This window comes from Cheilinus undulatus, linkage group 19, assembly GCF_018320785.1.
Source record: "Cheilinus undulatus linkage group 19, ASM1832078v1, whole genome shotgun sequence".
NCBI classification, from domain to species: domain Eukaryota; kingdom Metazoa; phylum Chordata; class Actinopteri; order Labriformes; family Labridae; genus Cheilinus; species Cheilinus undulatus.
This window is the reverse complement of record NC_054883.1, coordinates 29,260,833-29,278,873: the sequence shown is the minus strand read 5'-3', so window position 1 is coordinate 29,278,873 and position 18,041 is coordinate 29,260,833. Positions and strand designations below refer to the sequence as shown.

General features: G+C 40.4%; 1 protein-coding gene across 1 annotated transcript in view; it reads left to right on the top strand.

The window, feature by feature from the left end:
• The window catches only part of LOC121527569 (partitioning defective 3 homolog), a 604,468-nt gene that overhangs the window by 413,908 nt on the left and 172,519 nt on the right, over window positions 1-18,041 (top strand). Inside the window, exons 18-19 of the mRNA XM_041814583.1 lie at window positions 8,731-8,964; window positions 14,491-14,728. Coding sequence (XP_041670517.1) covers window positions 8,731-8,964; window positions 14,491-14,728 — 472 coding nt within the window. The remainder of the gene's footprint in view (window positions 1-8,730; window positions 8,965-14,490; window positions 14,729-18,041) is intronic.

The following is an 18,041-nucleotide window of genomic DNA, read 5'->3' as shown; positions in this document are numbered from 1 at the left end:
TAGAATTGATACAACCGTTCCTCTCGACAAGCATTTTATAGTAGAAGAGTATTAGAGGGTCTTATCTGAAGACAGTGACTCAAAATAAGGCCCAAAGAGAATAAAATTTACTTTAATGTTGTCTGTGTATATTTCTTGTTAAATGCACATGCCATATTACAACAAAATTATGTACCCTGAAGAGGGAGGACGAGCATACTTAAGCATGGTACAGGGTAACTGGCCCAAGCATGAGTGCACCCTTAAACTCCAGGGTCAATTGACAATCCGAGAAAAAAATGTTGACATTGTTGCAGCTATGTGACAAGTACAATTACATTCCTGTCGATGATGCCTGGTGGTCTTGAAAACAGCTTTGTAAATACTTTTTTTCTGGGTCTAAAAGGCAATACACTTTGAGGAAACAGCCATAACACTGGCAAAACAAGCTGTTAGATTAGGTATACCATGGACAGATGCAGTTTTCCTTCATTACTTTTCCTTCATTTTTACCTCAAATATTTAGACGTGAAAAATACGAGTACTACTTTCTGAGTCACAGGTGATAGACTGGTCCCTTGGTATAACTCCCAAATTAGTTTGATCTGAGTATCTGGCTCAATCCATTCATTTTCATGGGAGGGGTGTTCTGATTGTTGTTGAAATAGAGCTGAATTGCAAGTGTCCAGAGGCAGACTCTGACCCAAGTGTTATAGGATATCTTCTAGTAGGAAGGTCTAGCAAATCATAAGCAAAATGGCTGTTCAAACATCAGAAATTGTGTACAAATGTAGTTTCTGCATAAATGAGATTTTTAAAAAATATGGCAGCCATCTAACGTCTTATAATAATATTGCTTTAATGTGTTTGGTTCTTTTATTTCAAACAAACATTTCAAAAATTCACTCATAGTAGAACTGAAGGGAAAAAAGTAGCATTGATTCTGTTTATATCAATGTCTACAGTGATCCTGATGATGTTTCAGGAACTTAAAGGGGTGTCCCAATTAAGACAGTCGCACTCAAAAATCAGGGTTGGGGTAAATGCTAAAAATGGGACAAAGTCACGTCTTCACCAAAGTTTCTTATTGGTCCAGTGGGCTGCCAGGCTTGGCTTTGGTATAATACACCTCTGGAATGGAACAGCTTTGCTAGCTCACTAAGTAGACTGTCTGGGAAGGCAATTAAAAGTATTGGCTATAGCAAGATGTTGTTCAGCACCAGTGACGGAGTTATTAACCATCTTGTGTGATGATTCCTTTTGTGACACGTTCTTTGTACGGAGGACGTCCTCTGTTCAGCTAATTGTCCACAACTGGCAGAGACGTAAAATCTTGGCTGACCTAGGGACAACTCACTTCCACAGGGATACCTGGACGTGGCCTTCCCGGTCCACCTTGGAGGCTATTTTTAACATAATTACCCTTTTACCACCCTGCTTAAAGCCCTGGCTCTCAGAATAAATTATGTGTAATGGAGCCCCTGTCTGTACACAGATCTTTACATGCAAGGGCCTTGTGGTGAATAATAGCTGGGGAGCACAGTTTTAGCTGCTCTAATTATACTACGGGCTCCTGTCCCTGTAATAACCACCACTGATTTATTCATGGAGTTTGCCATACCTCCCCTTTAACGTTTAATGGCAATGGATCTTCTCCAGTTATCTGTCCTTGCCCTTAATCTGGCTAAGGAACACAGTGTGGTGGCTATTTCTGTCTCCGGCCATGACAAAACTCTAGGTTGCACTTTTCCCCCTATTTGATTTGATTGTCTTTCTTTTTTGTGTGTTTCATTTTGATTTTCATTTCTCCTCCAGACGTGCAGGGAGTGACAAATCCATGTCTGTATGCAATGGGGGGATATGTATTTTCATCCCTCTGAATAAGAGGGAGATGAGGAGCAGAGCACTGGGGCTTCTGTTGTGTGATAGGAATCACATAATAGACTGGCATACAGAGAGCTGTCCGTCAAACTCTCCCAGGAGAGCTCGGGCTGCTTCTGTTCTGATGAAAACAAAGGCAGGTTGGAGGCAGCCGGGGTCTGTGGGCAAACTTTCTCTCTTTGCCTCGCTCCCCCGTTCTCTTTGTCTCCCTGCTTCCCTCACTCATGCCCCGCTTTGACTAAAAACAATGGCGAAGGGGGATCATGGTGCGGAATACGGAGCGGGAGGATTATTCCCTGTTTCCGAGTACAGCAGATGTCATTTATGTTCCCTTGAACTGTTGCATCATGTGCGGCTCTAACTTGCAATCCCATTGTGTCAAACATGCACCCCGGCTTCTGCGTGTCTGCTGCTGGCAGGCTTTATGCATAAGCTTTAAAAAAACACAAATTTACATTGCATTTGTTCTGGGTTCTGAGTGTTATCCATAAAGTATGTTAAATTGCGGCATCACCCACTGTTTCGGTTCTTATATTTCCCTATAATGCATTTTTTCTTCCTACTGTCCTCTCTTGTCCTTCCCATGATGAGATTACTCCTTCTCAACAAATGAATTACATGATTTTTACTTGCATTCTCCTCAGTCTTGGAAGGCTTCTGTCTTTCTTGGCATTAAATTTGCCATAGTAATCAGAAATGGATGTCCTCCTCTGAGGAACCAAGCAATAAAATGAATCTTCTGTACCAGAAACCAGAGAGCTTTTGACCCCCTAGACATTTGTAGCTCACAGTAAAGTTTCATTTTACTGTCTAATGCAGCCTGAAGGCGCACATATGAGCTCTTCCCCCTAAATGTGGAGCAACATTATAGGATTGGTGTTCATTTATTGTGAGAGGTACTTTCACGATTGAGCCCATATTCTCCTGGGATTGTGCACCTTTATTAACATTGACGAAAGTATAGGAAAATGGTGCGTTTAAGACTTGGCAGTACATTAACAACTTTGGGAATTGGACACCACTGGCCAACAGCTGACCTTTTAGCATATTCGACTTATTTGACATCTAATCTATAGCTGCTGTAGATGACAGACAAGCACTTTAATACTCAGCTGAAGCAAGCACAGCTGAAATAGGTGTATCTTTGTGACCATAAAAACATCCTCCAAGAAGCTTGAAAATCTTAACACTGTGTCCTAACTGCATGTGACCTGAATGAGCGTCAGTGAACAAATCAGCGTGATTACCCTGATTCCTATGATAGTATCCTGGAATGTCTCTGTCACTTGTGTTGAAATAGATAGGATCAGGAAAAAGGGAGATGAAAAGACACCAGGAGTATCAGGAAAGGATATTTTCTTGATTTTTTTTTTTTATGTTCTTGCTCAACAGAGCCTTGTTCCTATATGTTAGAAAGTGGAGATAGTTGTGATTAACACTATCTCTATCCATGATTCACATGGATTCTCTGGTGTCAACACAGAGTAAAAATTAAGCAGTGCACTGAGGTCAAAGGCTGTCAATACAGAGTGCTACACTTCCATTGCTCCACATTTAAAATAAAAGCACTATATGTCATATTTCTTACAAGAGGAATTTAGAATTCACAGGGCAGAGAATTAAACATTTATTAGGTGCAATGTATGTAATGCACAGTATGTGTGCCAACTATATCTGTGCAAATGAGTCAGAAAGATGCTGTCTAATACCTAAATGAAAAAAACCTTCCAATGGTTATAAAATTAACCTTTAACAGGACTCCAGCATAAACTCTTATTGTGTTGTTACATGGACCATCCACTATGCCGTCATTTGTAAAAAATCGTCCTATTTCTATTCAAATGTGCCTTTTTGATAAAGGACTCTGATTGACTAGCTGGTTCTAAAAGCCATACAATGGTTAAGTGAAAAATTACTTTCTATACAGGCTATGTGGCAACTGTGTGGCATTACTAATAGTGATGTGTGCACCAATTTTTGTAGTTAGCAGGACATAGTTCATCCATAAGACTTAAAATGAATACAGACTAGGCCAAGTAAAGTCTGTAAATTGGACCTTTACTATAGTTTTATTTATATAATTATTTTGACTGTATTATCATTTTTATATCTGTTAAGGCTTTGTGACAACTGTGCAGCATTACTGATATTAATGTTAAGTACAAACTTTCCAGTGAATGGGTATTCATTTCTCTATAAGACTTACAATCAATACAGACAAGGCTTGAAGGTCACATATTTTACCTTTTTAAGACAAGTTTATATTGGTCTCAGAGGTCCCCAAAACATGACAGTGGAGGTTGTTGCTGAAAAAAACACTCCAGTACTGGTTTTTGCGTGTCTAAAAAAAAAAAAAAACTCTGTTTCAGCCCTGCTCTGTTTCTGTGTCTGTGGCTTTAAATGGTAATGAGCTGTCTGACTCCGCCCCTGACTCCACTATTCTCAGGAAATGGATGTGGCTCAATGGATGTGGCTCTCCTGATCCTCCACTCAGCTGGCAGCTATTGGGAGGATCAGGAGAGGAGGGCTGAAATTTCTTCCAAGTGGGGAGGGTCAACTGAACCTGGGGGCGGAGCTAACTCCTCATGTGACACCATGAGGGGGAAATCTGAGAACAGCTTGTTTTAGCATATATTTTCTTAAAGGTGGGTTCTGATTCTTGGGGGGATTGTGGACAGGCCAGGGGCATATATTTTTGTTAGGAGAGCCTTTCTAGAAAACTTGAAATAAAAACAGACTAGGCCAAGTAAAGCCTGCAAATTTTACTTTAAAAATATTATTAGCAGTATTATCAGGGGTAAATAAAAATGGGCGGTCAGTGGCTCAGTACTTATATGTCTGTCTTGAAGCTGAAGCATTGAAACTCTTTTTTACTTTTTTTAGGTCTGACCTCTTGATAAACTTGAAAGTTTTCCTTTAGCTCCTCTGAGTCAAACTGTATCAGCATGAGTATGCAGCTCCTGCAGAGTAGAGGTGCAGATGCTTTTTTATATATTCAGATGTAAAATTAAAGCAAACTGCACGGTGAAGGACAACTTTCCTTTACTGCTATATTTTTGTAATGTAGACCTTGGGACAAATTTGCAGGATCAAATGATGCACACTGGTAGGTGCATTTGTAGTGAATCAGGCTCCCTGTATCTTAATAAAAATTGAAAGATGATTGAAATGAGTGATCAGTCAGCATGCCCTCTGCGGGGCAGTGTGGATGGTGTGTTTGAAGTGAGAAACTAAGCTAGCTGCCTAATCACAAGTCGGCCGATGCAGGTTTGCTTGGTTTAAGGATCAAGAAGAGAACAGCAAAGAGGTTCAGCCAACAAAGGAGACGAGCTGTCTCTGGTAAAACTATGATAAAAGAGGCTGCAAATGCTCATTTCTGCCCAATACCACCAGTTAGCTTTGTATTTTCTTTCCTGATTAACTAAAACCTGTGCTCACTCACACCTCTGCATGTTTCCTCTCTCCCTGTCTCCATCTCTCATAAAGTGAAACAAATGTATTTCAGTTGGAGAGTCTGTGAAACGGTCACAAATTGTTTTCTCTCAGTGATGTGGGTTTATTTTCTTTGCCTAATCCGTGTTTGGCTGTGCAGCTCTCCATGTAAAGATCCACTGTGATCACCCAGCAGCGGCTCATGCCTCATTTAGGCCACGTTAAACATGTCGTGGATCTCGCTGATGTTAGCTGACACAAAAGTGTGTGCATATGTCTTGAGTTTATGTTATTGTGCCATGTGGGAGTCTCTGCATGAGGCGCAAACATATACATCCAGTGTTTGCATGTGTGGGCTCCATCCAGTGGGGGGAATCCCAGACCTTATAGCAACGTCTGCTATTGTAAACCAACAGGAAGAGCTGTGGAGACGTTTATTTACTTCACGTGAAATCACAGAGGAAAAAGAATCAAGCTCTCACAACATGTGGAGTCTATATGGTCTTCAGGGAGCTGTAAAGACACAATGCTGCTCTGTCCATTGACATGTGCTTTACCCAGGGAGAGCCTGCTTAAGTAATTCAATCAGCAGTTTATCCTCTATTACTGATAGTTTCCTCTGCAGAAGTTTACGTCTAACAAGGCTTTACTCGCACATATTCAAAAATCCATCTTGTTACGTCTGGCAGCCCCTTGCTGCAAGCTGCATGGAGGTAGAATAAAGGGGACAGAAAATCAACCAGGCTGCTTGTTTACCAACTGGCGGGTAAGGTAAGAGCTACAGGGAACTGACGGACGCTCCCTGACAAAATGAAATACCAATACCTAAGTCACGCTTCACTTACATACCCTAAACAAACCCTGGGCAAGCATTGGAAAAATAATTACAGCTGTCCAGGGCTAGTTCAGCTGTTGAAGAGGTTGACTGTTAAAAAAAATCACTTAGCTTACACCACAGCTTATCCAGATCCTTTTAACAACATGCTTTGTCATAGATGCTCTAATTAGCTGCTTTGGAAAAAGACTTAGACCTTTCATTTCTATCATTTTAACTACATACATGTTAATTGTATTTACTTTGCATAATGCTTTGTGCATCATTTATCAGGTGAGGTGGTATCGTAAGTGACGCTGTCGTGTCATAAAGGTCTTTAATGTTCATCTGGGTCTCTTGCAAACAGCAGAGGATAGGACTACATTTTTGGAGCAGGCAGCCAGTGTTAACAAAAATTTTGACAGTTTTCCCCCTCAGACTTATCAACATAAGTTAGAATAGGTTGTATAGTCACCAATTTAAAAATTAGTTGGGGCACAGTAAAATGTGACACAGTGATTTTAGATCCTTTTTATCCAATATTCAATTGAATAGAGAAAAAAAAAAAACAAACAAACAAGATCTTTAATGCTCTTACTCATCAGCTTTATTGTTTTGGGGGAAATGTACACATGTTCTGAATTTCATGCCTACAACGTATTCCAGAAACATTGGGACATATTTGCGAATGAGCCGGGAAAGTTGTAGAATGCTCACAAAACACCTAGTAAGTAGGATATATGGATACAGGTGATAGTACCATGGCAATAAAACGAGCATTCCTGATACACTGACTTATTCACAGTCAACAAAGACGTAGGGTTTTCAACTTTGTGAAAGACTGCAAACAGTCCAACAGTTCATGAATAATTCTCCTTAACAGGCAATCAAAGGGAATACTTCTAGATCTGTCATCTACAGTCCATAAAATCATTGAAAGATTTAGAGAATCTGCACATAAGGGGCACAGCTGAAAAGTAACACTGGATGCCTGTAATCTTTGATTTTTCTGGTGGTGCTGCATCAAAAAACAGCATCACTCTGTGACGGGTATTACAACATAGGCTGGGGAACACTTAACAAAACATCATCTATTAACAAAGTACATCCCTGTATCTACTAATGTAGTAAAGACTGGACCATATAAAGTCCACATTTCAGATTGTTTTTAGGAATAATGGTCATCAAGTCCTCTCGGCCAAAGAGAAAAAGTGCCATTTGATTACTAACATTGCAAAGTTCCAAAGCTAGCCTCTGTGATTCTGTGGGGGGTGTATTAGTGCCTGCAGCATGGGTAACTTGCACATTGGTAACGGCATCATTAATTCTGAAGAGACTGTACAGGTTTTGGAGCAACATGCTTCCTTCCAGATGATGTCTCTGCATATGTCAGCAAGTCAATGCCAAGCCACATTCTGCACGAGTTACAACAGCATGGCCTCACAGTAAAAGACTGCAGGAACAAGGATGGCCTGCACACTGCCCGTCTCCCATTAAAAAATGAATGGCCTATTATGAAGCGAAAAATACAACAGAAGAAACCCTGAGCAACTTTAAATGAACAACAAGCAACACATTCCACTGTTAATACTTCCACAGTTAGTGTCTCAGATGATAACAGGGTGTTAACAGATGAAAGGTTATGTAACACAATGGGAAACATGGTCCTGTCCGAGCTTTTCTGAAATATGTGATCAGCATCAAATTCAGAATGTGTGTGTATTTCAAAAGGAAAATAGGTATTTGTTTTAACATTAGATAGCTCATCTTTTTGCTGATTCAATTTAATATAGTTTGAAAAGCATTTTCAAATCCCTGTTTGTTGTTTATATTCACATTTTGCAAAGTGTCCCAACTTTTTTGTAATTGGGGTGTTTTTTATTTATTTACCTTTATTTAATCAGGAAGTACAATGAAAAAAAAAAAAAAAAAACAACAACAACAAAACTAACTAGCAAGAGAGATCCGGTTTTGTTTTCATGTTGCTCTTTTACCAGTAATACATGCAGAGGCTTTAGAAAAACATTGTACTAAGATGGGTTAAAAGTACAAGAGCTATGTTGGAAATAAATAGAGTGGCATTTGTTTAGTCTATTCCTTCCATTTTCTCCCTCTTCCTTGCATCAACCCAGCCTCAGTCAGAGTAAAATAGCAACCAGAAAGTGTGCCTCTTATGGAAATGGTTATACGTTTGTGGTCTATCTAAACATTTTGGGAATTTATTATATGTTAGAATAACACTATAATCATGTTGGTACTGTGGTACACTGTTCTCTTTGATGAAGGCCCATTTATATGCATTATATTTCAGCTACATTATTTATGTGTGCAGAGATGAGGACAAAGGTTGAATGCTGTTTTCCAAATGGAAACTGTCTCAGTGAGATCAAATACTTTGTTCTCATTTCACACACATCACTGGCCAGACAATGATGTCATTTTTTTTATATTAATTGCTTCACTTGCGCTTTTTTTTGGATGCCAGGTTTGGTACATCATCTAAAAAAAAGAAAAAAAAAACAACATTTGAATGATGAAAACTTTAAGTCTGTCTTTGTGGAGTAAGTTTGAGTCTAGTATGATTATCCTGCTGCCCTCAGTGACACCATTTCTCCTTTCCGCAGGTGCTGGAGACCAAGGCATCGGGCCCGCTCTGGGTCTGAAAAAGTCCAGCTCCCTTGAAAGCCTCCAGACGGCTGTCACTGAGGCGACACACAACGGAGAGATAAATGTTAACAGGCCGCGCTCGCGGATCGTAAGGGGCCGCGGCTGCAATGAAAGCTTCCGAGCTGCGATTGACAAATCATACGAGAAACCTGGTGTCACAACAGGAGAGGAGGAAATCAGCATGGATACACGTGAGTGTTAAAGCTAAGGTTTTACCTTTAACGACTGCTGATTCAGAGAAATGTGCCTGAAAATGTGAAGCATATGAGAAGACATGGGCGGATTATTACAAAGACACTCCATCAGTGTAATGTAGGCCAGCTCAATGCTTCCCCTGAGCCTTTTTCAGGATGGCAGAATTCACCCCCAAGTAAACTAGGTTAGGGATCCCCACTTGCACATCTGCAATAAGCGTCTAGGTTACACTCTCATTAATATTCACATCCTTCATGTTGAGTGGAATTGTTAGAGACTGTGGAAACATCCTTTCCCAGGAGCTTACATACCCTTAAAGTGCATTGCCGTGTTTTCCAACAGAGTGCATGCAAGGAAAATTTTCAGCTGTTTACCCACATATGGCAGTATTGTATTAGATCTACTAGTAATATATGTGTGTTGTTGCATTTACTAAGACAAAGAATCGACCTGACTCTTTCCATCAGCATGTGCCAGTTTGTTTTGGCACATAATAACGTACAACTTTGCCAGATTTGCTCTCATTTGTTTTACTGCATACCTGACTGGGATTTAAACCACAATTCTCGTACTTCATTCTGCTCTAAGAGGGTAATATTTGAGAAGAAAGACATGCCAGCTTCTGTTTCAGAGGAAATATCCATCCTCTCGGTGTCTGATGACAAAAAGACATGCGTCAGGTACAGAGAGACAGCCGTCTTAGGTTTTCTGACAGGTAATAACCCTGCAACACCACAAGAGTAATCACCAGATATAAATTTCCATTCACCATTAAAGAGCTGGGAGACATTTGGAAAAGAGGGAATTATTTGCCTGAAACGCTTTGTTCTCAAAAGCTCTGTCGGCAAGCCACTAAATACAGTCTTATCTCTGCAAAGAAAAATGGGGAAAGCAACCGATTTCCCCCGCCGCGGTATATTGCATTCTCCCCCATGATATTCAAATAACTCTGTTTTTCAATTTAGATAAAAGCAGCCAGTCTGTGCTCGTCACTGAGGTTAATAGTCAAAGTTGACAGATAAGCTGCTGCCTTCCTCTGCTCCCAGACTTTTATTTACATAAAATAAGAATGTGGCATCGCCCAAAGAAAATGTGTCCCCGCAAGATATCCTGCTGGGCAAAATGGACTTCCCCTTGTGCTACTTTGTGTTGCAGCTTTTGAGGGAAGTAAGAGAGAAAAAGGAAAAGCTGCTTTGACAGAGCAAAGGTCCCTTTTTTTCCATGCTTTGGAATAAGACTGGCAATTTTACTTGTCAGTCATAACCTTCAGTGACAGGCCAGCCAAGAGCCTTCATTATTAAAGCAGGAAGTTTAATGGCAGAGTTTCACCAAAGTGACAAAATGTTTGCTGTGGTTGTCTGTCTTTGCAAATTATCCTTCAGCTTCATGACACTTTCATCAATGCTTCTCCTATCATTTCAGATGTCAGCCTTTTTGGTTCTGTTAAATTGCAATAAACGGTCTCACCTTTTGATGGCTAGTGATATGAGTTTTTTTGATAGAAAATGGCTTGTTTGTCTGCTTTGCTTTACTAAAAAGACTTATGAATAAATTGAAGGTGACAAAAATGTATTTGAAATATAAAATGATGTATCCTTGTGGCATTTAAGTGCCTTTTAGTGGCCTCTATGCAAGTCTTCAATAAAATTAGCCCTCCTCTCGGTCAGTTTATTAGCTCTGTAAACTTTTTTTGTAATGAACCTATGGTTTCTATTACTAAGTTCAAGTTTTTATTAATGCAGCATGATGCTCATTTTGTAAACTATGAGCTACCTGTAAATGACAAGTCACAGCAAGGCTGACATCTCAATCGGAATAAAACCAGCTCCTCTTTCAATCATCCCTCCTGAGAGTATAGTCATACTCAAAGTATTTTTAAAGTTCATAATAAAATGGGTCACACAGTTCCTAGACAGACTTTAACCTTTTTCTTTTTACTTTCTCAGATGGTACCTTGTCTAAGAAGTGAGGTGACTATGACTCACTAGGTTGAGTCGGTCCTTTCTTGACCATAAGGTCTAGTTTGATCCCCGGCTCCTGCAGTCACTTGTTCATATATCTTCAGCAAGACACTTAACCCTTGTGTTTTTATAATTTTGCATACTCACCTTGCCCTTAGTGTAAAAAAAAAAAAAGTTAAACACCTAAAAGGAAGCCGTTAACTTAAATTTAGAATCCAAAACCTATTCAGCTTAAACAAACACTCTATTAGTCAGGAAACACATTATAAATATTTGTTTTTTTCTATTCACAGTGCAGAAAGCTTGCATTTTATCACTCAAAACCAGTTGTGTTTTCTTAAAAACTTCTGTAACAATTGTTTTGAGGTTAATTATCATTGTAGTTATAATCTTTTTTATTGCTTAAGTTACTGCATATTTATAGATGTGATTTTTGTCAGTTGATACTAGTGTAGTCTGAAAAAGAAGCATAAATGTTCAGAAAACTGAAGTTCTTTGGCGAGATGCTTCACATTCCCATACAACATTTTAGCATTTTGGATCAGGGTGGAAAAGGAATAGTAGTAGCTCGGCATGCCACACTTTTTCCTTTTGCATCATCCTACCTGTGTGAGGATGTTGCAAAAGGATGTTGCATCCACAATACAAAATCAAATCATAGCTGGACATGGAAAATGAACTGAGAGTGCCAGTCTCACAGCTGCACCCAAGATGCAAAAAGATCTGTAACACCAAAAGGCCAAACAAACAGTTGTCAGTGAAAGTATTGCAGGCCTGGGTGTATAAATCTTAAAGATGTTTATTGACATTTTATTTCTAAGGAATAATTCATATTTAGAGAGTCAGATTTCTAAAACTCAAAATTTTTAGGTTTTAGGTTGTGGTCAATTCTAAAAAAAGGCATTTGTTTGCAAAAATTGTGAATAGCGGTGTGTTTGCTGTACATTTACATGTTTTTAGATGTAGTTACATATGGTGAAATATTTTCATCTGCCAAAGGGGGCCCAAAATTGCTCCCGCTGCTGCATCAGTGGCATGTCAATGTGTATGGATGCACATGAATTTGGGCTGGGCAATCAATGAAAATCAGATTAAATCTCAATATAGCCACCAATTTTCAAATCATAGCAGATGAAATATCTCTCTTCAACCAAAAATATCTGTCAAAATATGTTTCACATGTGCTACACATTATGCAAACTTTGAAGTGTCATTTTTTTCTACAGTACTTTGCAAAACATCCCCCTTTCCTTATTTTTATTTTTTTTATGTTTGTCTTATCAATAATGCGAAACAACAAAAAAACTTTAATTCCCTTTCAAACAAGAGTTCATACTCAATTTAGTATCAGTCGGAATATTCACAATTAGGTATTTTTTCACAATTGCTCAGCCTTGGCTTAATGTACCAAATATTGTGTTTATTATGATATAGAATGATTTTGACTAATGGCCACTCTACAATCACTGTTGGTGTGCGACTTTGGAGTGAATGGGTATGAATGGATAAATCCTTGCGACGCTACCTGACCAAGTCAGCAGAGGGCCCACTATCAGATGGTTCAAACATTATCTTGACAGATTTTCCTGTGATGCATGGCACTTTAAGAGTGATATCTCCCTCTCTGATGAACTTGGAAGATGACTTGAGATTGTGAATATTAAATGGAGAACATTAAGTGTATGGAGAACATTAAGGACGACCACGTACGAGCAGGACTGTTACCAGGGACTGATTCATAGCCAGTCAGGAAGCAAGCATCCTGAAGAACAACAAACACAGCCAAGGCAATGATCAACGAATCGTTGCATCCCTAGTTATGGGTAGCTAACAGTTAGCCACATTTAGCTTGTTTGCCGCCGTGAGATTTGGAGTAAATGGACCTGTTTGTGTGGTGTGCCATGTTGGTGATCTCCTTCCACACCACACACTTCAAAAGCAAAATGGCTAAATCTGCCTTAATTTTTCAGCATTGGGGTCTCTCATAGTTTCAAAATGAATTAAAACTTTTAATATCTTTCAGTGTGTGCCAGGCTTGAGGGTGCCCTGCAGTGTAAAAAGTGCTTTGAGTAGTCAAATGAGGGAAACAATCTATCCAAGCTCACGTGCATTTGCCATTTGCCTTTATAAATTCATCTAAAGAGGCTGATCATAAACTAATGCATATGCATGCATATACATACAAGCACACATGGCAACTGCCCTCTGAGACTCCCTGGATTATAATGTTTAGCATGCTATCTGCAGCTTGCTATCGTTAAGCAGCAGCAGCATTAGCACTCAGCTAATCTCAGTCATTTAAATAGCCAGATACAGCTCACAGATGCTATACTCTGAAGTCGATGATAAGCAGGCAGCAGATCGGGTGATAAAACTGATACCCATCCAGAACCTGGTCCCAAATTTGTGGAGGTGGAAGCATAGAAAGGAGGGGCCGCGTGCAGTAGTGACTTGCATAATTGAGCAGGTTTAAGCAGCCAGATCGCTCTCTATTCCTGCCGTGCGGTGCCTCGTGTTGAGATTCCTTTTCAGTAATTTCCTCTGAGATGGCAGCTGAAAGAAACAGCAGATAGCTCCAGAGATCAGAGGAGAAAACAAACCCCCTCTGTTCCTTGAAATGTGAATCTAGCTGCTCCACCCTGCGTAGTCTGTCTCATCGGGTATGCCGGAGATCCATCACAGTCTCCCCTCCTTCTTCTTTCCTACGATAAGCGCTTTTCTCTTCTCCATCAAAGGCACAACTTAGACGAGGAAACGCAAAACTGTAATAAGTTATAATCTGAAGGACATCTACCTCACGCCTCAGAACCACAGATACTGCGTAGACAGGAGCTATGCCTGTTCTGAAGTGCAGCACATTTGCAATTAAAATCCCGGGGTGCCTTTTTTCAAGATTATTTAAATGTATAATTACTGACAGATTAATTACATTTTGCACATCAGCTCTGATTAGATGTGATGGCAACTTTGAGTTTAATCAACCTTGCATCACCTAAGGAGTTCGATTTCAATTTTATGTCTGGGTTGAAATTAGTTCAGGCTTAAATTAAGAACCAGATTCATACAGCTATCATTACAGCTCGCACTTTTTGCTCATATCATCATCACTTTTTATGAAATGCAAGAGAAAATAGAAAAAGCATGTTCTCTTGTGAGCTGTGAGAAATATACACATTTGAAATAACTTCAGGCATCCAGCTAAGTGAAATATGTTCAACCGAATACTATTCTCAAAGGGGGTATAATACAAATATATTCTGCTCTAACGAGGCAGATGAAGTCAGTGTGTTTTGTTCAAAGCTGCCTACCTTGTGGGACACAGCTTTTCTTTAATGGTTTATCTGATGTTGCCAGAAGAAAGAAGTGATGCTTTGTAACTGCTGAAAAAGGCACTGCTTTTGTGCACTGATTTAAATCACTGATTCTGTGATCCACAGGGAGTCAAGTAGAAGTTAAAGTTTTTGTCTGCCTTTATTGACTTACATTGTGTTTTCTTTCTCTCTCTTTTCCTCCTTAAATCTTTATTCATCGCCCTCCTTCTCCCTTATCTCCTCTCCTCAGTGGATGAAGACACAGAGGGAAGTTCCAGATCAGGTCGTGAGTCCATGTCTACCAGCGGCGACCTCATCGTGGGCCCAGGCCTGAACGGTAGCTTCTCCAAAGATGACAAGCTAAGAGATCGGGAGCAATCTGCAGGGAAGGAAAAGAAGAAACCTGAGCGAGATAAAGACAAGGAGAAAGACAAGGACAAGAACAAAGCCAAGAAAGGCGTGCTGAAAGGCCTGGGCGACATGTTCAGGTAAGAACGAGACAAAGCCTGGCTCCAAATCCAAAACAACACCCCCCTTCTCTGTGTTGCCTCGAGCATAAATTGCTGTCTGCTTTATTTAATTCCTCTGAACACGTTCACCACTGGATCATACAGAATTTGAATGCACTTTTCGATGTTGCTGCTGCTAATCAGGTACCCTTCTCCTTGAACTCTGTGAGGTGCAGGGAGTGGATGGAAAGGGGGAGGGAGGGTGGTTATCGACCTCAAGGGCCTCTGGCACTTTTGAGCCAGATTATTTTTAATAAGGGCAACATGTTTTATTCATAATCCCATGTGTGTGCTCCTCCGATCCAAACACGCTCCGCATTTGTTAAACAGCGGACAATGTTCAGAGCCTGCACGAGCACAAAATGTGGGAGCAGTGGTTTAGGTTCTGAGGATAAAAGACCTTTAGAGATGAATTCATGGCCAGCTGAAGTTGTTGCCTGTGGCTACTTTTCTCAGAGGCTTTCTCATCATGCTGCTGCAAGATTTTAGAGACAGACTGCCATGGCACCAGTGATGGGGTAGCTGCTCAAAAAAAGGAAAGAATTGCACAATCCTGGTTATGTTTTTTTCAAGGAGTGCATTGCATTACCTGAATATTCCCTTGTACAGTTCCTTTAAAAAGTATGCACCCTCTTAGATGTTTCACCCTTTATTGATTTTATAAATCATGCATTGTCAATATAATTTCTTTAATGTCAATGTGAAAACAGATTGTTGGATTTTATATGTAATGTAAAATAAGTGACTTTTTTAATATTCAACCCCTTTCAAGCCACTATTTAGTAGATGCACCTTTGGCTGCAATCACAGCTGAGTCTGTGTGGATAGGTCTCAATCAGGCTTGCACATCTGGACTATGCAATTTTCCTCCATACTTTTTCGCAAACCAGCTCCATTTCTGTCAGGTGGCACAGGGATCAGGCATGAACAGCCCTTTCCAAGTCCAGCCACAAATTCTCTATTGGATTGAGGTCCAGGTTTTGACTCTGCCACTTAAGAATATTCACCTTGTTGTCTTTAAACCATTTCTGTGTAGATTTCCATGTATGCTTCAGGTCATTGTCTTACTGGAAAATAAATCTTCTCCAAAGCTGTAGTTCTCTTGCAGACTGAATGAGCCTTTCCTCTAGGATTTTCCAATATGTTGCCGCATTTATTTTACCCTCTACACCTTTACAACCCTTCCAGGGTGAGCTGCAGAGGAGCACCTCCACAGCATGATGCTGCCACCACCATGCTTCACAGTGGGGATGGCGTGTTTGTGGTGATGTACACCGATCTCTGATGGTCACAAAGGCACCATTTTGGTCTCATCAGACCAAAGAACTTTCTCCCACTTGACAATGGAGACTCCCACGTGCCTTTTGGTGAACTCTAGCTGAGATTTAATGAGTTTTCTTCAACAGTGGCTTTCTCTTTGCCACTCTCCCATAAAGCTTTGATTTGTGAAGAATCCGTCTAACAGTTATTGCATGCAGAGTCCTTCCCATCTCAGCTGCTGAAGCTTGTAAAGCCTTCAGAGTAGTCAAAGGTGTCTTGGTATATACTGATTAACCAGTGGCTGGACCTTACAGACATGGGTGTCTTTGTACTAAAATCATTTGAGACACATTTACTGCACTCAGGTGATCCCAATTTCGCAAATTATGAGACTGGCTGGACCTCTGTGGAATTAGGTCAGTCACTTTAAAGGGAGTGGGCATTTATGGAATCACTTTTTTGTTTAATTGAATTTGCTTCGACATTAAAGAGGGTTTCTTTTTTTACCCAAAACAAGCCACAAGGTGAGCAGAGGTACTGTTACATTTGTGTATTTTTCAGTTGTGCCATCTCTGTGACACACGCCTTGTAAACTGTGTGAACCGTAGTATGGTTATGATGACTGTGTGCTCAGGGCCAGTGCAGAGATTGGAGCAACACCAGCAGGGGACTGGGAAAGTGTTGACAAGCATGCTTAGGAATGGTACAGGGCAAGTGGCAATGTAATGAGTTTCTCCTGATCCTCAAAAGGTGCCTTTCTTTGAGCAACTCCATTTTTGTTTTCGTCTTCCATGGACACGAAAAAACATCTCATGTGTCAGACAATTGTGGCGTGGCGTCTGATTAGGAACTGTGATGTGAGTACTGAAGTCAGAATCACCCATTACTGCTTGGGACATTAAGAGAGGTGGCACATATCCAAGGGCATACACAAGATCTATCCTTTCTGCTCTTTGAACCAAGAAGGCAGACACTAAGCAGGTTTTGTCCATACCTATTGCTGAAAATCAAGCCTTTACTGATTGTTTGGTATCAGCATGATGCTCTTATCTTGTGGGGCCTTTAGCTGCATATTTAAATCATTTTACAATATATTTCCAAAGAAAGGTGTCATGTTAACTGGTATATTTGCACCTGCTGTAAGTCTTCAACTTAAGTTCTTTACCTCAGAAGTATAAAGATGAATTAAAAACAGACAAACTCAGTTTGTTGCATTTTTCTTTACATCTGTAGAAAGTCAAATCCATTTCCTCTGCTGACAGACTAGGAAAAGTACTGAATCTTGTGTCTGAGTTTAGTGGCTGTGGACCATGCACTGCTTTCACAGACAATAGAAGAAGAAATGTGCAAATAGATGTGGATGAAAATAAACATCCTGCGGGTATTCATTCAGAGGAAGTCACATTAATTATTTCAATTCTGTACACATTTGAATATGGCATAAATTAACGGTGGAGGCGGTGCAGGCCTTTATCGTGCCGTAAGTTGTTTTCATGTGGATTAGTTTAATGGGATTAGTTAGCATATCACGGCACATGGCTCGGTAATGAACAATAAAGACGACAAGTGTGTTTCGAGGTCACGATTGAGGAATGCTGGGAACTTGCTTATCTTCTATTATTTCCTCTGCTGTGGTTTCTTTTAACTCAACTGTCTTTTTGCATCCTGTGGTGTTAATGCATGATAGTCTCACACTCAGACGGGCTGACATTCTGTCGCACACCAGGCATGAGCACATATGTGGAGACGCACACATGTTCAGAGCAGTGCACACAGAGAAGAGTGCAGGATTTGTCAATGAAAGAGGAAATCTGAGCAGTAACTTTGACACTCTGTGACAGGCAATCAGCACCGCTGGCAAACCTTTTTGAGCGGCCCAATAGGTGGCTGCTGGGGGATTTTAGCTGTGCACGTGGGCCCTCGGCATGCCCTCCTCGGTCTCATCATCGTTCTTCATTATCTTTGAGTGCCACAGCCACTTAGGAGTTGGCACGCAGTGGGCCTCGCTGACACCCCCCCCCCTCTGCTCCAT